This window comes from Coregonus clupeaformis, chromosome 16 (genome assembly GCF_020615455.1).
Source record: "Coregonus clupeaformis isolate EN_2021a chromosome 16, ASM2061545v1, whole genome shotgun sequence".
In the NCBI taxonomy this organism is placed as follows: domain Eukaryota; kingdom Metazoa; phylum Chordata; class Actinopteri; order Salmoniformes; family Salmonidae; genus Coregonus; species Coregonus clupeaformis.
In genome coordinates, this window is record NC_059207.1 from 18,555,980 (window position 1) to 18,582,390 (window position 26,411).

Sequence of the window (26,411 nt, forward strand, 5' to 3'; positions counted from 1 at the left end):
AACTGCAGATTGCCTCTTTAAGATACTCACTCAAACATCATTGCAGGGTGAAAAAGGTCAGAGCTTGCACAGTGAAGCAGTATTAATACACATCTATAGCTGGGGGGTGACATTAACAGATTAGTTTAGCTCCAAATGATGTACAGTGGGGAGAACAAGTATTTGATACACTGCCGATTTTGCAGGTTTTCCTACTTTCAAAGCATGTAGAGGTCTGTCATTTTTATCATAGGTACACTTCAACTGTGAGAGACGGAATCTAAAACAAAAATCCAGAAAATCACATTGTATGATTTTTAAGTAATTAATTTGCATTTTATTGCATGACATAAGTATTTGATCACCTACCAACCAGTAAGAATTCCGGCTCTCACAGACTTGTTAGTTTTTCTTTAAGAAGCCCTCCTGTTCTCCACTCATTACCTGTATTAACTGCACCTGTTTGAACTCGTTACCTGTATAAAAGACACCTGTCCACACACTCAATCAAACAGACTCCAACCTCTCCACAATGGCCAAGACCAGAGAGCTGTGTAAGGACATCAGGGATAAAATTGTAGACCTGCACAAGGCTGGGATGGGCTACAGGAACAATAAGCAAGCAGCTTGGTGAGAAGGCAACAACTGTTGGCGCAATTATTAGAAAATGGAAGAAGTTCAAGATGACGGTCAATCACCCTCGGTCTGGGGCTCCATGCAAGATCTCACCTCGTGGGGCATCAATGATCATGAGGAAGGTGAGGGATCAGCCCAGAACTACACGGCAGGACCTGGTCAATGACCTGAAGAGAGCTGGGACCACAGTCTCATAGAAAACCATTAGTAACACACTACGCCGTCATGGATTAAAATCCTGCAGCGCACGCAAGGTCCCCCTGCTCAAGCTAGCGCATGTCCAGGCCCGTCTGAAGTTTGCCAATGACCATCTGGATGATCCAGAGGAGGAATGGGAGAAGGTCATGTGGTCTGATGAGACAAAAATAGAGCTTTTTGGTCTAAACTCCACTCGCCGTGTTTGGAGGAAGAAGGAGGATGAGTACAACCCCAAGAACACCATCCCAACCGTGAAGCATGGAGGTGGAAACATAATTCTTTGGGGATGCTTTTCTGCAAAGGGGATAGGATGACTGCACCGTATTGAGGGGAGGATGGATGGGGCCATGTATCGCGAGATCTTGGCCAACAACCTCCTTCCCTCAGTAAGAGCATTGAAGATGGGTCATGGCTGGGTCTTCCAGCATGACAACGACCCGAAACACACAGCCAGGGCAACTAAGGAGTGGCTCCGTAAGAAGCATCTCAAGGTCCTGGAGTGGCCTAGCCAGTCTCCAGACCTGAACCCAATAGAAAATCTTTGGAGGGAGCTGAAAGTCTGTATTGCCCAGCGACAGCCCCGAAACCTGAAGGATCTGGAGAAGGTCTGTATGGAGGAGTGGGCCAAAATCCCTGCTGCAGTGTGTGCAAAGCTGGTCAAGACCTACAGGAAACGTATGATCTCTGTAATTGCAAACAGGTTTCTGTACCAAATATTAAGTTCTGCTTTTCTGATGTATCAAATACTTATGTCATGCAATAAAATGCAAATTAATTACTTAAAAATTATACATTTACATTTACATTTAAGTCATTTAGCAGACGCTACTTACAGTTAAGTGAGTGCATACATTTTCATACTGGCCCCCCCTGGGAAACAAACCCACAACCCTGGCGTTGCAAACGCCATGCTCTACCAACTGAGCTACATCCCTGCCGGCCATTCCCTCCCCTACCCTGGACGACGCTGGCTAATTGTGCGCCGCCCCATGGGTCTCCCGGTCGCGGCCGGCTACGACAGAGTCTGGATACGAACCAGGATCTCTAGTGGCACAGCTAGCACTGAGATGCAGTGCCTTAGACCAATGTGATTTTCTGGATTTTTGTTTTAGATTCCGTTTCTCACAGTTGAAGTGTACCTATGATAAAAATTACAGACCTCTACATGCTTTGTAAGTAGGAAAACCTGCAAAATCGGCAGTGTATCATATACTTGTTCTCCCCACTGTACCATTTTCTAGCTCTAAGTCTCTACTTTTATCCAGTGTAAAAAACACAATTTCAAATTTTGCTACATAAGACCGAATCGTGCCGGTTGGTCACATTTACATAAGTATTCAGACCCCTAGAAATTGAGCTCAGGTGCATCCTGTTTACATTTATCATCCTTGTGATGTTTCTACAACTTGATTGGAGCACCTGTGGTGAATTCAATTGATTGGACATGATTTGGAAAGGCACACACCTCTATATAAGGCCCCACAGTTGACAGTGCATGTCAGAGAAAAAACCAAGCCATGAGGTCGAAGGAATTGTCCGTAGAGCTCCGAGACAGGATTGTGTCAAGGCACAGATCTGGGGAAGGATACCAAAACATTTCTGCAGCATTGAAGGTCCCCAAGAACACAGTGGCCACCATCATTCTTCAATGGAAGAAGTTTGGAACCACCAAGACTCTTCCTAGAGCTGGCCGCCCGGCTAAACTGAGCAATCGGGGGCCAAGCGTCACGTCTGGATGAAACCTGGCACCATCCCTACGGTGAAGCTTGGTGGTGGCAGCATCATGCTGTGGGGATGTTTTTCAGCGGCAGGGACTGGGAGACTTGTCAGGATCGAGTGAAAGATGACCGGTGCAAAGTACAGAGAGATCCTTAATGAAAACCTGCTCCAGAGCGCTCAGGACCTCAGACTGGGGCGAAGGTTAAAATAAAATGAAATGCTTACTTACAGCCCTTAACCAACAATGTATTTATTTTTTAATAAAAAAGTAAAATAAAACAACAACAACAAAAATGTGTTGAGAAAAAAAAAAGCAGAAGTAAAATAAAATAACAGTAGGGAGGCTATATACAGGGGGGTACCGCTGCAGAGTCAATGTGCGGGGGCACCGGCTAGTTGAGGTAGTTGAAGTAATATGTACATGTGGGTAGAGTTAAAGTGACTATGCATAAATAATTAACAGAGTAGCAGCAGCGTAAAAAGGATGGGGTGGGGGTGGGGGGTGGGTGGGGGGTGGGGGGGTGGGGGGGGGCAGTGCAAGTAGTCCGGGTAGCCATGATTAGCTGTTCAGGAGTCTTATGGCTTGGGGATAGAAGCTGTTGAGAAGCCTTTTGGACCTAGACTTGGTGCTCCGGTACCTACCGCTTGCCGTGCGGTAGCAGAGAGAACAGACTATGACTAGGGTGGCTGGAGTCTTTGACAATTTTGAGGGCCTTCCTCTGACACCGCCTGGTATAGAGGTCCTGGATGGCAGGAAGCTTGGCCCCAGTGATGTACTGGGCCGTACGCACTACCCTCTGTAGTGTCTTGCGGTCGGAGGCCGAGCAGTTGCAATACCAGGCGGTGATGCAACCAGTCAGGATGCTCTCGATGGTGCAGCTGTATAACTTTTTGAGGATCTAAGGACCCATGCCAAATCTTTTCAGTCTCCTGAGGGGGAATAGGCTTTGTCGTGCCCTCTTCACGACTGTCTTGGTGTGTTTGGACCATGATATTTTGACACCAAGGAACTTGAAGCTCTCAACCTGTTCCACTACAGCCCCGTCGATGAGAATGGGGGCGTGCTCAGTCCTCTTTTTTTTTCCTGTAGTCCACAATCATCTCCTTTGTCTTGGTCACGTTGAGGGAGAGGATGTTATCCTGGCACCACACGGCCAGGTCTCTGACCTCCTCCCTATAGGCTGTCTCATCGTTGTCGGTGATCAGGCCTACCACTGTTGTGTCGTCGGCAAACTTATTTATGGTGTTGGAGTCGTGCCTGGCCATGCAATCATGGGTGAACAGCGAGTACAGGAGGGGACTGAGCACGCACCCCTGAGGGGCCCCTGTGTTGAGGATCAGCGTGGCAGATGTGTTGTTGCCTACCCTTACCATCTGGGGACGGCCCGTCAGGAAGTCCAGGATCCAGTTGCAGAGGGAGGGGTTTAGTCCCAGGATCCTTAGCTTAGTGATGAGCTTTGAGGGCACTATGGTGTTGAACGCTGAGCTGTAGTCAATTAATAGCATTCTCACGTACGTGTTCCTCTTGTCCAGGTGGGAAAGGGCAGTGTGGAGTGCAATAGAGATTGCATAATCTGTGGATCTGTTGGGGCGGTATGCAAATTGGAGTGGGTCTAGGGTTTCTGGGATAATGGTGTTGATATGAGCCATGACCAGCCTTTCAAAGCACTTCATGGCTACAGATGTCAGTGCTACGGGTCGGTAGTCATTTAGGCAGGTTATCTTAGTGTCCTTGGGCACGGGGACTATGGTGTTCTGCTTGAAACATGTTGGTATTACAGACTGTCAGTGAATACACTTGCCAGTTGGTCAGCACATGCTCAGAGTACACGTCCTGGTAATCTGTCTGAATGTTGACCTGAATGTTGACCTGCTTAAAAGTCTTACTCACATCGGCTACGGAGAGCGTGATCACATAGTCATCCGGAACAGCTGGTGCTCTCATGCATGCTTCAGTGTTGCTTGCCTCGAAGCGAGCATAGAAGTGGTTTAGCTCGTCTGGTAGGCTTGTGTCACTGGGCAGCTCGCGGCTGTGCTTCCCTTTGTAGTCTGTAATAGTTTTCAAGCCCTGCCACATCCGACGAGCGTCAGAGCCGGTGTAGTACGATTCAATCTTAGTCCTGTATTGACTCTTTGCCTGTTTGATGGTTCGTTGGAGGGCATAGCAGGATTTCTTATAAGCGTCCGGGTTAGAATCCCGCTCCTTGAAAGCAGGACAGGACAACGACCCTAAGCACACAGCCAAGACAACGCAGGAGTGGCTTCGGGACAAGTCTCTGAATTTCCTTGAGTGGCCCAGCCAGAGTCCGGACTTGAACCCGATCGAACATCTCTGGAGAGACCTGAAAATAGCTGTGCAGCGATGCTCCCCATCCAACCTGACAGAGCTTGAGAGGATCTGCAGAGAAGAATGGGAGAAACTCCACAAATACAGGTGTGCCAAGGTTGTAGCGTCATACCCAAGAAGACTCGAGGCTGTAATCGCTGCCAAAGGTTCTTCAACAAAGTACTGAGTAAAGGGTCTGAATACTTATGTATATGTGATATTTCAGTTTTTACAGTGGGGAAAAAAAGTATTTAGTCAGCCATCAATTGTGCAAGTTCTCCCACTTAAAAAGATGAGAGAGGCCTGTAATTTTCATCATAGGTACACGTCAACTATGACAGACAAATTGAGAATTTTTTTTCCAGAAAATCACATTGTAGGATTTTTTATGAATTAATTTGCAAATTATGGTGGAAAATAAGTATTTGGTCACCTACAAACAAGCAAGATTTCTAGCTCTCACAGACCTGTAACTTCTTCTTTAAGAGGCTCCTCTGTCCTCCACTCGTTACCTGTATTAATGGCACCTGTTTGAACTTGTTATCAGTATAAAAGACACCTGTCCACAACCTCAAACAGTCACACTCCAAACTCCACTATGGCCAAGACCAAAGAGCTGTCAAAGGAAACCAGAAACAAAATTGTAGACCTGCACCAGGCTGGGAAGACTGAATCTGCAATAGGTAAGCAGCTTGGTTTGAAGAAATCAACTGTGGGAGCAATTATTAGGAAATGGAAGACATTCAAGACCACTGATAATCTCCCACGATCTGGGGCTCCATGCAAGATCTCACCCCATGGGGTCAAAATGATCACAAGAACGGTGAGCAAAAATCCCAGAACCATACGGGGGGACCTAGTGAATGACCTGCAGAGAGCTGGGACCAAAGTAACAAAGCCTACCATCAGTAACACACTACGCCGCCAGGGACTCAAATCCTGCAGTGCACCCTGCTTAAGCCAGTACATGTCCAGGCCCGTCTGAAGTTTGCTAGAGTGCATTTGGATGATCCAGAAGAGGATTGGGAGAATGTCATATGGTCAGATGAAACCAAAATATAACTTTTTGATAAAAACTCAACTCGTCGTGTTTGGAGGACAAAGAATGCTGAGTTGCATCCAAAGAACACCATACCTACTGTGAAGCATGGGGGTGGAAACATCATGCTTTGGGGCTGTTTTTCTGCAAAGGGACCAGGACGACTGATCCGTGTAAAGGAAAGAATGAATGGGGCCATGTATCGTGAGATTTTGAGTGAAAACCTGGCTGGGTCTTTCAGCATGACAATGATCCCAAACACACCGCCCGGGCAACGAAGGAGTGGCTTCGTAAGAAGCATTTCAAGGTCCTGGAGTGGCCTAGCCAGTCTCCAGATCTCAACCCCATAGAAAATCTTTGGAGGGAGTTGAAAGTCCGTGTTGCCCAGCGACAGCCCCAAAACATCAAGGCTCTAGAGGAGATCTGCATGGAGGAATGGGCCAAAATACCAGCAACAGTGTGTGAAAACCTTGTGAAGACTTACAGAAAACGTTTGACCTGTGTCATTGCCAACAAAGGGTATATAACAAAGTATTGAGAAACTTTTGTTATTGACCAAATACTTATTTTCCACCATAATTTGCAAATAAATTCATTAAAAATCCTACAATATGATTTTCTGGAGAAAAAAAAATCATTTTGTCTGTCATAGTTGACGTGTACCTATGATGAAAATTACAGGCCTCTCTCATCTTTTTAAGTGGGAGAACTTGCACAATTGGTGGCTGACTAAATACTTTTTTTCCCCACTGTAAATGTTTTATACATTTACCAAATTTTCTAAAAAACTGTTTTTGCTTTGTCATTATGGGGGATTATGTGTAGATTGATGAGGGAAAAAAACTAATAATAAGGCTGTAATGTAACAAAATGTGGAAAAGGTCAAGGGGTCTAAATACTTTCCGAATGCACTGTATGAACATTTCTGCCATTTCGCACGCTTGACTTGAGCTTGACATTTAGGGGCGGTTTCCCGGACACATTAAGCCTAGTCCTGGACTGAAATTCGTAATGGAGATCCTCTATTGAGCATGCCTAGTTTTAATCTGTGTCAGGGAAACCGCCCCTTAAAGTTGAGTACATCAATGTGAGTCAGAACCTGGCAGTGACAATGTTATGTTCAAACAAAGTTTATGTAGTCCAGATTGTTATGCTGTTTTCTATGCTATTACATCATGCACATACTTTGCTGTAAATTTGGTACACTACACTGACATTTTGGCTAGTTGGTAGTCATATCCATTTTACATGAATCGAATGATTCACCGGTGATAACGGCATCACATTTATCTCTCAATATCCTCCAAATTATATGAACACATTATTATTTTAACCATACCTTTTACCTTGTCTATCAGGAACTCTTAGAAAAGATGCATTATCTCCAAGACATCTCTAGTGTCATATCTTCAGCATTTCTATACTTTTTCTCCAGTAGACCCACCTGGGTAACTGTTTTTCTGGGTATCACCACAAGATGGTAGCATATCCCTTTGAAACACAAGGAAAAGGGGTGAGCATGAACATGATTCCACAACCACTACTCAGAATATGGATGCCTTTGAACATTTCATCAATGTTTACTGGGCCAATGGCTTCCCATTCTCAATGGATTAGATAATTTGTTATGAGATTAAGAGATTGTATTTCATAACCTTTGCCTTGGTGACCCCTTATGTTTCCAGCACAGCCATGAACGAACCCTAACAATACATACAAAATGTCAATGCAAACGGAGTGACCTTGTATCTCTGTTTGTCTCATATCTATAGTGGCAGGTTTGTTTCTCACCTCCTCACCTCCTCACCTTACAAGGAACATCTCTGGGCCCTAGTTATAGCCCATAACTCCTGACCCTACTCCCAAAGTCAAGTGCCATGCATCAAGCTTGTTGTTCAGCTTTGTCCAACGCTCCGAGTCATACATACGTTTCCTGTATTGTGTCCTCAGGACCTACTGAACAACCTGGGTTCGTCTGAGCTGGATGAGGATGACCTGATGTTGGACCTGGAGCTCTCTGATGACCAACGCCAGCGTCACGGTATAAACACTCCCCATTCACCAGCAAAGCGTCACAGTATAAACACTCCCCATTCATTCACCAGCAAAGCCACCGGCTTCATTCCGAATGGCACCCTATTCCCTACATAGTGCACTACTTTTGACCAGGGCCAATCTGACTCTGGTCAAAAGTAGTGCACTATATAGGGAATAGGGTTCCATTGGGGAGACACCCAGCCTCTCTGCTCCTCTGTCAGCCACCCATCCAGGGAAACTTTGGCCCTCAACATTTGAGCATGACCTCTACATGTATATCCAGGTACACACCCAAGTTTAAGCAGGATAAACTTTGTTTGCTCAGATATTTAGGAAGTTTAGAAAAGGCTTACTTTAACTAGACCAAAGACACTTGCTAGGGCACTGGAAATTGTTAATTTTTTTAAAAGCCAGTTCAGATAGCTTGATATTCTCATAACATGTAGCATCAGAAATAGATGCATCTTAAAGGGATACTGCGAGATTTAAAGATTTAGATTGTATATCTACTTATTCAGAGTCAGACAAACTCATGGAGACCATTTTTTTTGTCTCTGCATGCAGTTTGGAGATGATTGAAGTTAGCATATCGTTAGCTTAGCGCAATTATTGGATGTCTCCCGGTACAGTAGCCAGCTCCTCTCAAAAACAGGGGAATAGACCTTCTAACTACTCCAAAACTGTGTGGTTGGTCATTTATAGTCTTACAAATCTATACATAGTAATTCATATTTTATAAATGTGTTAAATTTCGCTGATTAGCAGTCTCTCTGTCCCAGCATTGATGCACCTGTACTGTCTCCGCCTTCTAGATGGTAGCGGGGTGAACAGGTGGTGGCTCAGGTGGCTGACAATCACTGATCATCATAAGAAATGAGATTCTATCCTCTTCCTCATTCTTTTCCCCGTTGTCGCATAGAGATCGCAACGTTGTATCTGTCTCAATGGCACTGCCCATGTGCTCACAGACCCCATAATGGGACAGATAGAATCTTGTTTCTTATGATGAGAATTTTAGGAATATAAATTCAACTTTCAACGTTAATTTCCAATGCTATTGTACTTAATCAGGTAAAAACTGCTGAATGAGTCCAAAAACGTGCTGTGCTTGATTTATTTTGATGATATACCAGAAATCACCAAAACAGGTTTGCCCTGCCTACTTATCCTTTCAGTACTAGATTCATTCTCTGATCCTTTGCGTGGATGGACAAAATGTTAGTTCATACTGCAAGAGCTCTGATGGGTTCGAGGACGTCCTCCTGAAATCTTCATAATTACTGTGTATGTCTATGGAAGGGGTGAGAACCATGAGCCTCCTAGGTTTTGTATTGAAGTCAATGTACCCAGAGGAGGACAGAAAATAGCTGCCCTCCGGTTACACCATGGTGCTACTCTAGAGGGTGCTGTTGAGGCTTCTGTAGACCTTCATTGCTTATCTAACGGGAGGTCTGAGTCCATTCCACAAGACTTCCATATCTCTAGGCATGCAACATCTACGCATGCTTGGAGAATTACCTTCAATCTTAATTCACTTAACGCCCCCACTATTTTTGGAGAGGTTGCATCAGATCACGCCGAAGTACACATAAACACGTATTGAGGGCAAAGCCTCTAGACAGGGAGCCTCCCAGGGGTGTCATCATTAATACATGCAGAAAACTATTTTGCATGCTAAGTCATTTTTTTATATACTAAGTGGTTCACAGACTGCCATGAAATCCTTGCAAAGATTTGATAAATCACACACTTAAAGCGAAGTCATAAGGTGGTTTACTGAGGAGGAGAAGGAAGTGGGAAATCTCACCCCAACTCAAATGAAGGCACGCACACACACATGCCTGAGTACAGACACACAGACACACGAACACACAGATGCTCCTATTTTATCTCTCAGGTGGCCCCTTGGCATTTTTATTATTAAAAACCAGGCAGTTTCACAGCAATTTATGGGCTGCAGGGCAGAGACACACTCCGTTTTACCTTGAAACTGAGCCATCCACATCCCTTTTTAAAGATCTGGTTATTTCTGGTTGTCAAAACAGTTTTCTTAGTCGTCTCTCTGCATTAATGAGACTTTAACGGAGATGCCATTGTGTATTTTACTCTGAGCAGCATCCAGTGAATAGAATGGAAAGATTAGTTATCTCAGTGCAGTGTTCGTTTTTCAATAATGGCACTCGGTATAGTATATTATCCAGGGTTGGCTATTCTAAACATGTCAACTCTGTAAAACCAAACCTATTGCCTCACATAATGTTGACTGAATGCTACTGCATTTCTGTGTGTGTGTGTAGTATCCAGAGAGGACTCCAGCCAGTCCCTGGCCTCCTTCCTGAACCAGCTGCACTCCCCCATTGAGCCCTCTGGAGACGGGATCCCTGGCCGGGAGCCCTCTGGAGACGGGATCCCTGGCCGGGAGCCCTCTGGAGACGGGATCCCTGGCAGGGAGCGCTCTGGAGACGGGATCCCTGGCAGGGAGCCCAGAGACGCCACCACCACCACCCACAGGTGAGAGAGAGCCCTGCATCTACATCTATACCACCTCACTACAGCCCTCACTACATCTACAGTACCAGTCAAAAGTTTGGACACACCTACTTATTCAAGGGTTTTTCTTTATTTTTACTGTTTTCTACATTGTAGAATAATAGTGAAGACATCAAAACTATGAAATAACACATGGAATCATGTAGTAACCAAAAAAGTGTTAAACAAATCAAAATATATTTTATATTCTTCAAAGTAGCCACCCTTTGCCTTGATGACAGCTTTGCACACTCTTGGCATTCTCTCAACCAGCTTCATGAGGAATGCTTTTCCAACAGTCTTGAAGGAGTTCCCACATATGCTGAGCAGTTGCTGGCTGCTTTTCCTTCACTCTGCGGCCCAACTCATCCCGAACCATCTCAATTGGGTTGAGGTCGGGTGATTATGGAGGCCAGGCCATCTGATGCAGCACTCCATCACTCTCCTTGGTCAAATAGCCCTTATACAGCCTGGAGGTTTGTTTTGGAAAACAAATGATAGTCCTGCTAAGCGCAAACCAGATGGGATGGCGTATCGCTGCAGAATGCTGTGGTAGCCATGCTGGTTAAGTGTGCCTTGAATTCTAAATAAATCACAGACAGTGTCACCAGCAAAGCATCACCATCACACCTACTCTGCGTCTCACAAAGACACGGCGGTTGGAACCACAGATCTCACATTTGGACTCATCAGACCAAAGGACAGATTTCCACCGGTCTAATGTCCATTGCTCGTGTTTCTTGGCCCAAGCAAGTCTCTTCTTCTTATTGGTGTCCTTTAGTAGTGGTTTCTTTGTAGCAATTTGACCATGAAGGCCTGATTCACACAGTCTCCTCTGAACAGTTGATGTTGAGATGTGTCTGTTACTTGAACTCTATGAAGCATTTATTTGGGCTGCACATTTATTTGGGCTTCAATTTGAGGTGCAGTTAACTCTAATGAACTTATCCTCTGCAGCAGAGGTAACTCTGGGTCTTCCTTTCCTGTGGCGGTCCTCATGAGAGCCAGTTTCATCGTAGTGCTTGATGGCATTTGCGACTGCACTTGAAGAAACTTTCCGTATTGACTGACCTTCATGTCTTAAAGTAATGAGGGACTGTCGTTTCTCTTGGCTTATTTGAGCTGTTCTTGTCATAATATTGACTTGGTCTTTTACCAAATAGGGCTATCTTCTGTATAACACCCCTACCTTGCCACAACACAACTGATCGGCTCAAACGCATTAAGAAGGAAAGAAATTCCACAAATTAACTTTTAAGAAGGCACACCTGTTAATTGAAATGCATTTCAGGTGACTACCTCATGAAGCTGGTTGAGTGAATGCAAAAAGTGTGCAAAGCTGCCATCAAGGTAAAGGGTGGCTACTTTGAAGAATCTCAAATATAAAATATAATTTTGATTTGTTTAACACTTATTTGGTTACTACATGATTCCATGTGTTATTTCATAGTTTTGATGTCTTCACTATTATTCTACAATGTAGAAAATAGTGAAAATAATGAAAAAGCCTAGAATGAGTAGGTGCTTCCAAACTTTTGACTGGTACTGTATACCACTGACTACAGTTCTCACTACATCTATACCACTGACTACAGCTCTCACTACATCTATACCACTAACTACAGTTCTCACTACATCTATACCACTGACTACAGCTCTCACTACATCTATACCACTGACTACAGCTCTCACTACATCTATACCACTGACTACAGCTCTCACTACATCTATACCACTGACTACAGCTCTCACTACATCTATATCACTGACTACAGCCCTCACTACATCTATACCACTAACTACAGCTCTCACTACATCTATACCACTGACTACAGCCCTCACTACATCTATACCACTGACTACAGTTCTCACTACATCTATACCACTGACTACAGCTCTCACTACATCTATACCACTGACTACAGCTCTCACTACATCTATACCAATAACTACAGCTCTCACTACATCTATACCACAGACTACAGCTCTCACTACATCTATACCACTGACTACAGTTCTCACTACATCTATACCACTGACTACAGTTCTCACTACATCTATACCACAGACTACAGCTCTCACTACATCTATACCACTGACTACAGCCCTCACTACATCTATACCACTGACTACAGCCCTCACTACATCTATACCACTGACTACAGCTCTCACTACATCTATATCACTGACTACAGCTCTCACTACATCTATACCACTGACTACAGCTCTCACTACATCTATACCACTGACTACAGCCCTCACTACATATATACCACTGACTACAGCTCTCACTACATCTATACCACTAACTACAGCCCTCACTACATCTATACCACTGACTACAGCTCTCACTACATCTATACCACTGACTACAGCTCTCACTACATCTATACCACTGACTACAGCCCTCACTACATCTATACCACTGACTACAGCCCTCACTACATCTATACTACTGACTACAGCCCTCACTACATCTATACCACTAACTACAGCTCTCACTACATCTATATCACTGACTACAGCCCTCACTACATCTATACCACTGACTACAGCTCTCACTACATCTATATCACTGACTACAGCTCTCACTTCATCTATACCACTGACTACAGCCCTCACTACATCTATACCACTGACTACAGCTCTCACTACATCTATATCACTGACTATAGCTCTCACTTCATCTATACCACTAACTACAGCTCTCACTACATCTATACCACTGACTACAGCTCTCACTACATCTATACCACTGACTACAGCTCTCACTACATCTATACCACTAACTACAGCCCTCACTACATCTATACCACTGACTACAGCTCTCACTACATCTATACCACTGACTACAGCTCTCACTTCATCTATACCACTGACTACAGCTCTCACTACATATATACTACTGACTACAGCCCTCACTACATCTATACCACTGACTACAGCTCTCACTACATCTATATCACTGACTATAGCTCTCACTTCATCTGTACCACTAACTACAGCTCTCACTACATCTATACCACTGACTACAGCCCTCACTACATCTATATCACTGACTACAGCTCTCACTTCATCTATACCACTGACTACAGCTCTCACTACATATATACCACTGACTACAGCCCTCACTACATCTATACCACTGACTACAGCTCTCACTACATCTATATCACTGACTATAGCTCTCACTTCATCTGTACCACTAACTACAGCTCTCACTACATCTATACCACTGACTACAGCTCTCACTACATCTATACCACTGACTACAGCTCTCACTACATCTATACCACTAACTACAGCCCTCACTACATCTATACCACTGACTACAGCCCTCACTACATCTATACCAATAACTACAGCTCTCACTACATCTATACCAATAACTACAGCTCTCACTACATCTATACCACTAACTACAGCTCTCACTACATCTATACCACTAACTACAGCTCTCACTACATCTATATCACTGACTACAGCCCTCACTACATCTATACCACTGACTACATCTATACCACTGACTACAGCTCTCACTACATCTATACCACTGACTACAGCTCTCACTACATCTATACCACTGACTACAGCCCTCACTACATCTATACCACTGACTACAGCTCTCACTACCTCTATATCACTGACTACAGCCCTCACTACATCTCTACCACTGACTACAGCTCTCACTACATCTATACCACTAACTACAGCTCTCACTACATCTATATCACTGACTACAGCCCTCACTACATCTATACCACTGACTACATCTATACCACTGACTACAGCTCTCACTACATCTATACCACTGACTACAGCTCTCACTACATCTATACCACTGACTACAGCTCTCACTACATCTATATCACTGACTACAGCCCTCACTACATCTATACCACTGACTACATCTATACCACTGACTACAGCTCTCACTACATCTATACCACTGACTACAGCTCTCACTACATCTATACCACTGACTACAGCTCTCACTACATCTATACCACTGACTACAGCCCTCACTACATCTATACCACTGACTACAGCTCTCACTACATCTATATCACTGACTACAGCTCTCACTTCATCTGTACCACTAACTACAGCTCTCACTACATCTATATCACTGACTACAGCTCTCACTACATATATATCACTGACTACATCTATACCACTGACTACAGCTCTCACTACATCTATACCACTGACTACAGCTCTCACTACATCTATATCACTGACTACAGCTCTCACTACATCTATACCACTGACTACAGCTCTCACTACATCTATACCACAGACTACGGCCCTCACTACATCTATACCACTGACTACAGCTCTCACTACATCTATACCACTGACTACAGCTCTCACTACATCTATACCACTAACTACAGCTCTCACTACATCTGTACCACTAACTACAGCCCTCACTACATCTATATCACTGACTACAGCCCTCACTACATCTATACCACTGACTACAGCTCTCACTACATCTATACTACTGACTACAGCTCTCACTACATCTATATCACTGACTACAGCTCTCACTACATCTATACCACTAACTACAGCTCTCACTACATCTATACCACTGACTACAGCTCTCACTACATCTATACCACTGACTACATCTATACCACTGACTACAGCTCTCACTACATCTATACCACTAACTACAGCTCTCACTACATCTATACCACTGACTACAGCTCTCACTACATCTATACCACTGACTACAGCTCTCACTACATCTATATCACTGACTACAGCCCTCACTACATCTATACCACAGACTACAGCTCTCACTACATCTATACCACTGACTACAGCTCTCACTACATCTATATCACTGACTACAGCTCTCACTACATCTATACCACTGACTACAGCCCTCACTACATCTATACCACTGACTACAGCTCTCACTACATCTATACCACTAACTACAGCTCTCACTACATCTATACCACTAACTACATCTCTCACTACATCTATACCACTGACTACAGCTCTCACTACATATATACCACTGACTACAGCTCTCACTACATCTATACCACAGACTACAGCTTGGAATATTTATTGGTGACCTTAGAAATGTAATGTAATTGTACTGTAGCCCTTTACACTCGTACCTGTATACGGGTTGAACATGACAGATAGGGAGACTGATTAACACTTAAATTGGAATGAAGGGGCTGTACAGTAACATGGTATACATGACGTCAGAGCTCAGGTTCTCCACTTCACAGCGCCTTATGGGTTTTGACTGACAGCCGTTATATACTTGAGCACCTTGCACAACAAGAAGTATCCCCCATCCCTCCTGCTAATCGGGTTACTTTTGCAAATTGGTTGTTGTCTTAGTGAGGTAAATGCTGTAAATCGAGATGAGTCGATGTGTTCTGAAAGATGAGGCGTTGAATATTATAATAAATACCGCTTTGATGTCATACAAGTAAAACCACACACCGTGAGTCCAAATGTGCGCTTCATATTTCCATATTTGAAAACTCATGTCATTTACAATGTCAACGTTTATGATCACTGTGTATGATCCACAGTTACAAGGATGACATGCGTTATACCCTGGGTTGTCCTGAACAGAATGAGCCTATGTTTGTCATATTCTGAAGAAAATTTGCCGCAGAACACTCACTTGAATGCACTTATCCCTCCATTCTATGCTGTATGTCTGAAGTACCTTTTGGAAGCCTAACACTGTAAGATCATATTTTATAACTTAGCTAGCCATGTTGGCAATATAATAATATTTCAAATGATGCCCACCTGACCCAGATTGCGATTTTATAATAGAACGTTTTTTTATTGCGTAAACAACAGCAGTAATTGCGTGATTGTTGGGACACAGGGCTGTGTTCCAAACAAAAAAACGACAAGTTTGCATGCTTTAGTTCCTTAATGGCAAAGCTAGGAGAGCTCAAAAAGCATTTTATAGTTGAAGGCTCTTTCCTTGAGTCATAAAAGTGCATTGAAATAACGTAGGAACTGTGCAGTTTGGAGAGGTGTGAGGCCAATTGGAGACACATTCACTCAAACCCTAGTAATAGTTTTTTCTCATCTTGCGCCTACTCCAAAATTGTTGTGAATATTCTTATCATGTTACTGAATGTATCCAGAGTATTTTCAGATTTTGTAATTGACAAAATGCTGTGAAAAGTACAGTAAATGTAAAATGCACATCAAATCAACAGTGTAATGTTTGGATTCAGTCTTGTGTCAGGTGAACTGTTGTGTCCTCACCTTTGGTCTAATCATTTTCCCACAATCTCCAAAGTGTTCTTTCAATTGCTACCATTGTCATGCATATGCTTTTTATATTTCTTCTGTTAGAAACATGTACATTTGGCCCTATCCATATAGGCCAATTTCCACGAGTGTTAGGGGTTAAATCCTTCTATGTCTTTTCAGAATGGGCTAATAACACTCACTACAGCTGTCATTTATGCCTGACACAGAAACATGTCAATGTGTCCCTATCGATATAAAATCAAATGACGTTTTATTGGTCACAAACACATATTTAGCAGATGTTTTTGCGGGTGTAGCGAAATGCTTGTATAGGCCAATTTCCATGAGTGTAAGGGGTTAAATTATTCTATATATTTTCAGAATGGGCTAATAACACTCACTACAGCTGTCATTTATCCCTGACACATCCCAACTGTGAGCAGTCACTGTTTTCCCATGCAGGAAGGAAGGAAGGCTCATATTAAAACTCATGAACAGAATGGACATGAAGTCCCATTGCTCTTTATATGAAGCTGTTATCACATAAAGCCATTAGCGCCAAATGCTTCCTTCCAGGGTTGGAACTGATTAGGTAGAACAGTGAGAGCCACGAACAGCATGGATAAAAGTCTCATTGCAACAAAAGCATTGCTATCTTAATAGTTTATATTAGAGAAGCCTTTTGACGTGGCCTAGCAGGAAATGCTGATGGAGAGTATTACCTTAATGTGTAACATATTTTCTGTGTACCCCACAGAGATTAACTATCACAACAGGGAAATATTGATAGAATACATTTGTGCACTTTTTCCCCTGTAGTGGATATCTGCTAAAAACAACACTTGCGTAAAGGAAATCACACTACAAACTATCACCCTCATGCTCTTAAGGAAATCGTAAATGTCATGGATACATTAGAACTAGTAGATATATGGAGGCTTAAATATCCTGATCTAGTGAGATATACAGTGGGGAAAAAAGCATTTAGTCAGCCACCACATTGTGCAAGTTCTCCCACTTAAAAAGATGAGAGAGGCCTGTAATTTTCATCATAGGTACACGTCAACTATGACAGACAAAATTAGAAAAAATTCCAGAAAATCACGTTGTAGGATTTTAATGAATTTATTGGCATATGATGGTGGAAAATAAGTATTTGGTCAATAACAAAAGTTTCTCAATACTTTGTTATATACCCTTTGTTGGCAATGACACAGGTCAAACGTTTTCTGTAAGTCTTCACAAGGTTTTCACACACTGTTGCTGGTATTTTGGCCCATTCCTCCATGCAGATCTCCTCTAGAGCAGTGATGTTTTGGGGCTGTCGCTGGGCAACACAGACTTTCAACTCCCTCCAAAGATTTTCTATGGGGTTGAGATCTGGAGACTGGCTAGGCCACTCCAGGACCTTGAAATGCTTCTACGAAGCCACTCCTTCGTTGCCCGGCGGTGTGTTTGGGATCATTGTCATGCTGAAAGACCCAGCCACGCTTTCATCTTCAATGCCCTTGCTGATGGAAGGAGGGTTTCACTCAAAAATCTCACGATACATGGCCCCATTCATTCTTTCCTTTACACGGATCAGTCGTCCTGGTCCCTTTGCAGAAAAACAGCCCCAAAGCATGATGTTTCCAACCCCATGCTTCACAGTAGGTATGGTGTTCTTTGGATGCAACTCAGCATTCTTTGTCCTCCAAACATGACGAGTTGAGTTTTTACCAAAAAAGTTATATTTTGGTTTCATCTGACCATATGACATTCTCCCAATCCTCTTCTGGATCATCCAAATGCACTTCAGACGGGCCTGGACATGTACTGGCTTAAGCAGGGGGACACGTCTCCGCACTGCAGGATTTGAGTCCCTGGCGGCGTAGTGTGTTACTGATGGTTGGCTTTGTTACTTTGGTCCCAGCTCTCAGCAGGTCATTCACTAGGTCCCCTGTGGTTCTGGGATTTTTGCTCACCGTTCTTGTGATCATTTTGACCCCACGGGGTGAGATCTTGCATGGAGCCCCAGATCGAGGGAGATTATCAGTGGTCTTGTATGTCTTCCATTTCCTAATAATTGCTCCCACAGTTGATTTCTTCAAACCAAGCTGCTTACCTGTTGCAGATTCAGTCTTCCCAGCCTGGTGCAGGTCTACAATTTTGTTTCTGGTGTCCTTTGACAGCTCTTTGGTCTTGGCCATTGTGAAGTTTGGAGTGTGACTGTTTGAGGTTGTGGACAGGTGTCTTTTATACTGATAACAAGTTCAAACAGGTGCCATTAATACAGGTAACGAGTGGAGGACAGAGGAGCCTCTTAAAGAAGAAGTTACAGGTCTGTGAGAGCCAGAAATCTTGCTTGTTTGTAGGTGACCAAATACTTATTTTCCACCATAATTTGCAAATAAATTCATTAAAAATCCTACAATGGGATTTTCTGGATTTTTTTTTCTCAATTTGTCTGTCATAGTTGACGTGTACCTATGATGAAAATTACAGGCCTCTCTCATCTTTTTAAGTGGGAGAACTTGCACAATTGGTGGCTGACTAAATACTTTTTTGCCCCACTGTACATGGCGGAGACTCAATCAAGCTAGTCGTCTTGACTTCTTTTCTTATGTCATTCTCGTTGGCACCAAAAGTTTAAAAAGTGTTGATAGGGGACAGAATGCGGTCAGACCGTCATATAATTGGCAATTTCCATGTGGGCGAGGATATTGGAAATGTATCAAAGCTTATTGGATGATAACTTGTTTTTAACTAGGACAGAGGAATTTATTACTGATTTTTTCCCGACATAACATAGGTACAGCAAATCCCCTTATTGTATGGGACACTTTTAAATGTGCCTTTAGAGGCCATGCAATTCAGTACTCATCTCGAAAACAAAAGCAATTTAGGTCAAAAGAGTCCATACTAACAAAGGAAATAGAAGGTCTAACAGAACAGTGGTCCTCTGTAGCTCAGCTGGTAGAGCATGGCGCTTGTAACACCAAGGTAGTGGGTTCGATCCCCGGGACCACCCATACACAAAAATGTATGCACGCATGACTGTAAGTCGCTTTGGATAAAAGCGTCTGCTAAATGGCATATTATTATATTATAGAACAGATAGATAGCAATAAAAACTGTAACATAGAGGCTCAGAATAAATTATAGGAAAAACAAAAAGAAATTGAGAAATGTATTCAAGAAAGATCAAGTGTAATATATTACAAATATATAGCAAACTGAATGGAATATGTGGAATTAAATGCACCAAATTATTTTTAAATCTTCAACATAGAAATGCTACCAAGTAGAATTTACTGAAACTGGTTACAAATGAGTCACCCATGATTCACCAAATTATAGTTTGAAGGAGGAAGCAAAGTACTTGTTTCAGTCGCCTCCATCTCCTCTAACTGAAGCTAATTGTAGAGATTTTTTTTCTATTGATAATGTAAAATTAACAGCCATACAGAAAGACTAATGTGAAAGTGAAATTACAGAGGAGGAACTTCTGGATGCAATTAAAGACTTTAAGTCCGGGAAACCTCCAGGGTTGGATGGCATACCAGTCGAGGTATACCAAACCTTTTTTGATATACTCAGAGGACCGTTATTAGCATGGTAGATTATCAGACACTCAAGAAGAAGGTCTGATTTCATTATTACTGAAACAGGATACGAGTGGAAAATATAAAGATCCAGTCCATTTAAAAAATTGGAGGCCCCTTACACTTCAGTGTTGTGATGCAAAAATTCTAGCAAAATGTATAGCGCATAGAATTAAAAAGGTATTGTTGTACATTATTCATTCTAATCAGACAGTTTTTTTTACATGGACGATACATTGGAGATAATATAAGGCAAGTACTGGAAACAGTAGAACACTATGAAAAATCTGGGAAACCAGGCCTGCTATTCATAGCAGACTTTGAAAAGGCATTTGATAAAGTATGACTGGGGTTTATATATACATGCCTGGAGCGTTTCAATTTTGGAAAATCTCTTATAAAATGGTTTAAAATCATGTATAGTAACCCTAGGTGTAAAATAGGAAATAATGGCTATTTCTCCGAAAGTTTTAAACTGTCAAGAGGAGTGAAACAAGGTTGTCCACTATCGACATATCTATTTATTATGGCCATCGAGATGTTAGCTATTAAAATCAGATCCAACAATAATATCAAGGGATTAGAAATCCAGGGCTTAAAAACAAAGGTGTCATTGTACGCTGATGATTCATGTTTTCTTTTAAATCCACAACTTGAATCCCTCCACAGACTCATAGAGGATCTAGATACATTTTCTAACCTCTCTGGATTACAACCAAATTATGATAAATGTACTATATTACGTATTGGATCACAAAAAAATACAATTTTTACATTATTTTACATTTAAGCCATTTAGCAGACGCTCTTATCCAGAGCGACTAAAAAATAAAATGTGCACATTACCATGTAGTTTACCAATAAAATGGTCTGATGGTGATGTGGATATACTCGGAAGACATATCCCAAATGAAATAAATGATCTCAATCCAATAAATGTTAATAGAAAGTTAGCAAAAATAGATAAGATCTTGCTACCATGGAAAGGTAAATACCTGTCAATTTGTGGAAAAATCACCCTGATGAACTCTTTAGTATTATCCCAGTTTACCTATTTGCTTATGGTCTTGCCTACGCCTAGCGAACAGTTTTTTAAATTATATGAGAAAAAATATTCCATTTTATTTGGAACGGCAAGCCAGACAAAATTAACCGGGCCTATTTATATAATGAATATGAATTCGGAGGACAGAAATAATTAAATATTAAAGCATTAGACCTATCACTAAAAGCTTCAGTCATACATTTACATTTACATTTTAGTCATTTAGCAGACACTCTTATCCAGAGCGACTTACAGTTAGTGAGTGCATACATTTCATACAAACGTTATACTTAAATCCGAACTGGTTCTCTAGCAAATTAGTAAGATTGTCTCACCCAATGTTCAAGAATGGCCTTTTTCCCTTTATTCAGATTACAACCTCTCACTTTCATTTATTTGAAATAGAAATAATCTCCCAAATATCACAATTTCTAAAACAAGCCATAGAAAGTTGGTTGCAATTTCAATTTAATCCTCCAGAAACGACAGAACAAATAAAGCAACAAATATTGTGGTTAAACTCAAATATACTAATTGATAAAAAAACATTTATAAAAAAAAAAAAGGTATAATCTTCGTAAATGATATCATAGGTAGGACTGGTGGAGTTATGTCGCACATGCAGCTAACAAAAACATATGTAAATGTCTGCTCTACCCAAAACTACAACCAAATAATTGCAGCATTACCGCAGAAATGGAAGAGGAAAGTGGAAGGGGGAAAAAGTAAGGAACTTGTCTGCATTAAAGAACATAATTGGTTAAAAAAATTATGATAATTAAAAAAGTATACCAGTTTTATTTAAGGACCAAAGGATTGACAGCCGTCCCATATAGATTGCAAAATAGTTGGGAAGAGATTTTTGACGTACCGATTCCATGGCATAGTGTTTATGAACTGATACGCAAAACAACGCCAGATTCAAAACTTAGAATTTTTCAATTTAAATTATTATACAAAATTCTTGCTACCAATAGAATGTTATTTATATGGGGGATACAATCTTCCCAGCTCTGCAGCTTTTGCTGCGAAGAGATAGAATCATTAGATCATTTGTTTTGGTACTGTCCATTTGTAGCTTGTATTTGGACACAGGTCCAGGAATGGCTAAAGGATTGCAATATTTACCTGGAGCTAACCCTGCAGATAGCACTACTGGGTGATCTGAAAAGTCATAGTCAATCGATCAATAATATAATAATACTTTTAGCAAAAATGTTTATTTTCAATTTACAATCTGTAGAAACAATGAGAATAGAAGGGTTCAGAACTTTTGCAAAACATCACAGTACAGTTGAAAAATATATGGCAAATAGAAATCCAATATGGATGGTGTTACGAGATAGATGGGAGGTGTTAAATGGAGTTGAAGGATGGGACTAATAACAACTAACAACAACAAGATAACTAATGTAAAGCATACAGTGGGAAAAAAAATATTTAGTCAGCCACCAATTGTGCAAGTTCTCCCACTTAAAAAGATGAGAGAGGCCTGTCATTTTCATCATAGGTACACGTCAACTATGACAGACAAATTGAGAATTTTTTTTCCAGAAAATCACATTGTAGGATTTTTTATGAATTTATTTGCAAATTATGGTGGAAAATAAGTATTTGGTCAATAACAAAAGTTACTCAATACTTTGGTATATACCCTTTGTTGGCAATGACACAGGTCAAACGTTTTCTGTAAGTCTTCACAAGGTTTTCACACACTGTTGCTGGTATTTTGGCCCATTCCTCCATGCAGATCTCCTCTAGAGCAGTGATGTTTTGGGGCTGTCGCTGGGCAACACGGACTTTCAACTCCCTCCAAAGATTTTCTATGGGGTTGAGATCTGGAGACTGGCTAGGCCACTCCAGGACCTTGAAATGCTTCTTACCACTCCTTTGTTGCCCGGGCGGTGTGTTTGGGTCATTGTCATGCTGAAAGACCCAGCCACGTTTCATCTTCAATGCCCTTGCTGATGGAAGGTTTTCACTCAAAATCTCACGATACATGGCCCCTTCATTCTTTCCTTTACACGGATCAGTCGTCCTGGTCCCTTTGCAGAAAAACAGCCCCAAAGCATGATGTTTCCACCCCCATGCTTCACAGTAGGTATGGTGTTCTTTGGATGCAACTCAGCATTCTTTGTCCTCCAAAAACGACAAGTTGAGTTTTTACCAAAAAGTTATATTTTGGTTTCATCTGACCATATGACATTCTCCCAATCCTCTTCTGGATCATCCAAATGCACTCTAGCAAACTTCAGACGGGCCTGGACATGAACTGGCTTTAGCAGGTGGACACGTCTGGCACTGCAGGATTTAAGTCCCCGGCGGCGTAGTGTGTTACTGATGGTAGGCTTTGTTACTTTGGTCCCAGCTCTCTGCAGGTCATTCACTAGGTCCCCCCGTGTGGTTCTGGGATTTTTGCTCACCGTTCTTGTGATCAGTTTGACCCCACGGGGTGTGATCTTGCGTGGAGCCCCAGATCGAGGGAGATTATCAGTGGTCTTGTATGTCTTCCATTTCATAATAATTGCTCCCACAGTTGATTTCTTCAAACCAAGCTGCTTACCTATTGCAGATTCAGTCTTCCCAGCCTGGTGCAGGTCTACAATTTTGTTTCTGGTTCCTTTGACAGCTCTTTGGCCTTGGCCATAGTGGAGTTTGGAGTGTGACTGTTTGAGGTTGTGGACAGGTGTCTTTTATACTGATAACAAGTTCAAACAGGTGCCATTAATACAGGTAACGAGTGGAGGACAGGGGAGCCTCTTAAAGAAGAAGTTACAGGTCTGTGAGAGCCAGAAATCTTGCTTGTTTGTAGGTGACCAAATACTTATTTTCCACCATAATTTGCAAATAAATTCATAAAAAATCCTACAATGTGATTTTCTGGATTCTTTTTTCTCAATTTGTCTGTCATAGTTGACGTGTACCTATGATGAAAATTACAGGCCTCTCTCATCTTTTTAAGTGGGAGAACTTGCACAATTGTTGGCTGACTAAATACTTTTTTTCCCCACTGTACTGTGTCCATAATAAGTATATAGGTTATAGGTTGAGAGCTTTTGTGAAAGAGCACAGTTAGAAAGATATGGCATATAGAAGCAAACCGGATGGACATCATGAAAATGATCGGAGAAGGTTGAGGAAGTTCAGGAGTAAAAACAAACAAAATATAATTATTGTAGAATCGACTGTGTCCATAACATTTATATAGTATGTATAAGCTGGAAGTAGAGGCCTAAGCATTGTTGTTCACTAGTTTACTCCAATTAGGGAAGGGGTGGTGGGGTTGGAAAGTAAAAAAGGGAAATATATATTTTTTAAAGGATGTATATATACAGTGGGGAGAACAAGTATTTGATACACTGCCGATTTTGCAGGTTTTCCTACTTACAAAGCATGTAGAGGTCTGTAACAAAAATCCAGAAAATCACATTGTATGATTTTTAAGTAATTAATTTGCATTTTATTGCATGACATAAGTATTTGATCAACTACCAACCAGTAAGAATTCCGGCTCTCACAGACCTGTTAGTTTTTCTGTAAGAAGCCCTCCTGTTCTCCACTCATTACCTGTATTAATTGCACCTGTTTGAACTCGTTACCTGTATAAAAGACACCTGTCCACACACTCAATCAAACAGACTCCAACCACTCCACAATGGCCAAGACCAGAGAGCTGTGTAAGGACATCAGGGATAAAATTGTAGACCTGCACAAGGCTGGGATGGGCTACAGGACAATAGGCAAGCAGCTTGGTGAGAAGGCAACAACTGTTGGCGCAATTATTAGAAAATGGAAGAAGTTCAAGATGACGGTCAATCACCCTCGGTCTGGGGCTCCATGCAAGATCTCACCTCGTGGGGCATCAATGATCATGAGGAAGGTGAGGGATCAGCCCAGAACTACATGGCAGGACCTGGTCAATGACCTGAAGAGAGCTGGGACCACAGTCTCAAAGAAAACCATTAGTAACACACTACGCCGTCATGGATTAAAATCCTGCAGCGCACGCAAGGTCCCCCTGCTCAAGCCAGCGCATGTCCAGGTCCGTCGGAAGTTTGCCATTGACCATCTGGATGATCCAGAGGAGGAATGGGAGGAGGTCAAGTGGTCTGATGAGACAAAAATTTGTCTAAACTCCACTCGCCGTGTTTGGAGGAAGAAGAAGGATGAGTACAACCCCAAGAACACCATCCCAACCGTGAAGCATGGAGGTGGAAACATCATTCTTTGGGGATGCTTTTCTGCAAAGGGGACAGAACGACTGCACCGTATTGAGGGGAGGATGGATGGGGCCATGTATCGCGAGATCTTGGCCAACAACCTCCTTCCCTCAGTAAGAGCATTGAAGATGGGTCGTGGCTGGGTCTTCCAGCATGACAACGACCCGAAACACACAGCCAGGGCAACTAAGGAGTGGCTCTGTAAGAAGCATCTCAAGGTCCTGGAGTGCCCTAGCCAGTCTCCAGACCTGAACCCAATAGAAAATCTTTGGAGGGAGCTGAAAGTCCGTATTGCCCAGCGACAGCCCCGAAACCTGAAGGATCTGGAGGTCTGTATGGAGTAGTGGGCCAAAATCCCTGCTGCAGTGTGTGCAAACCTGGTCAAGACCTACAGGAAATGTATGATCGCTGTAATTGCAAACAAAGGTTTCTGTACCAAATATTAAGTTCTGCTTTTCTGATGTATCAAATACTTGTGTCATTTAATAAAATGCAAATTAATTACTTAAAAATCATACAATGTGATTTTCTGGATTTTTGTTTTAGATTCCGTCTCTCACAGTTGAAGTGTACCTATGATAAAAATTACAGACCTCTACATGCTTTGTAAGTAGGAAAACCTGCAAAATCGGCAGTGTATCAAATACTTGTTCTCCCCACTGTATATATATATATATGTATGTATATGTATTTATATGTATGTATATAACAGACGCGTCACAGGTCCTCAACTGGCAGCTTCATTAAATAGTACCCGCAAAACACCAGTCTCAACGTCAACAGTGAAGAGGCGACTCCGGGATGCTGACCTTCTAGGCAGAGTTGCAAAGAAAAATGTCAG

At 42.1% G+C, this 26,411-nt stretch overlaps 1 protein-coding gene across 1 annotated transcript in view; it reads left to right on the forward strand.

Moving 5' to 3' along the window:
- LOC121584399 (serine-rich coiled-coil domain-containing protein 1-like) overlaps window positions 1–26,411 on the forward strand; it is a 139,945-nt gene that overhangs the window by 16,530 nt on the left and 97,004 nt on the right. Inside the window, exons 5-6 of the mRNA XM_041900237.2 lie at window positions 7,848–7,938; window positions 10,232–10,445. Coding sequence (XP_041756171.2) covers window positions 7,848–7,938; window positions 10,232–10,445 — 305 coding nt within the window. The remainder of the gene's footprint in view (window positions 1–7,847; window positions 7,939–10,231; window positions 10,446–26,411) is intronic.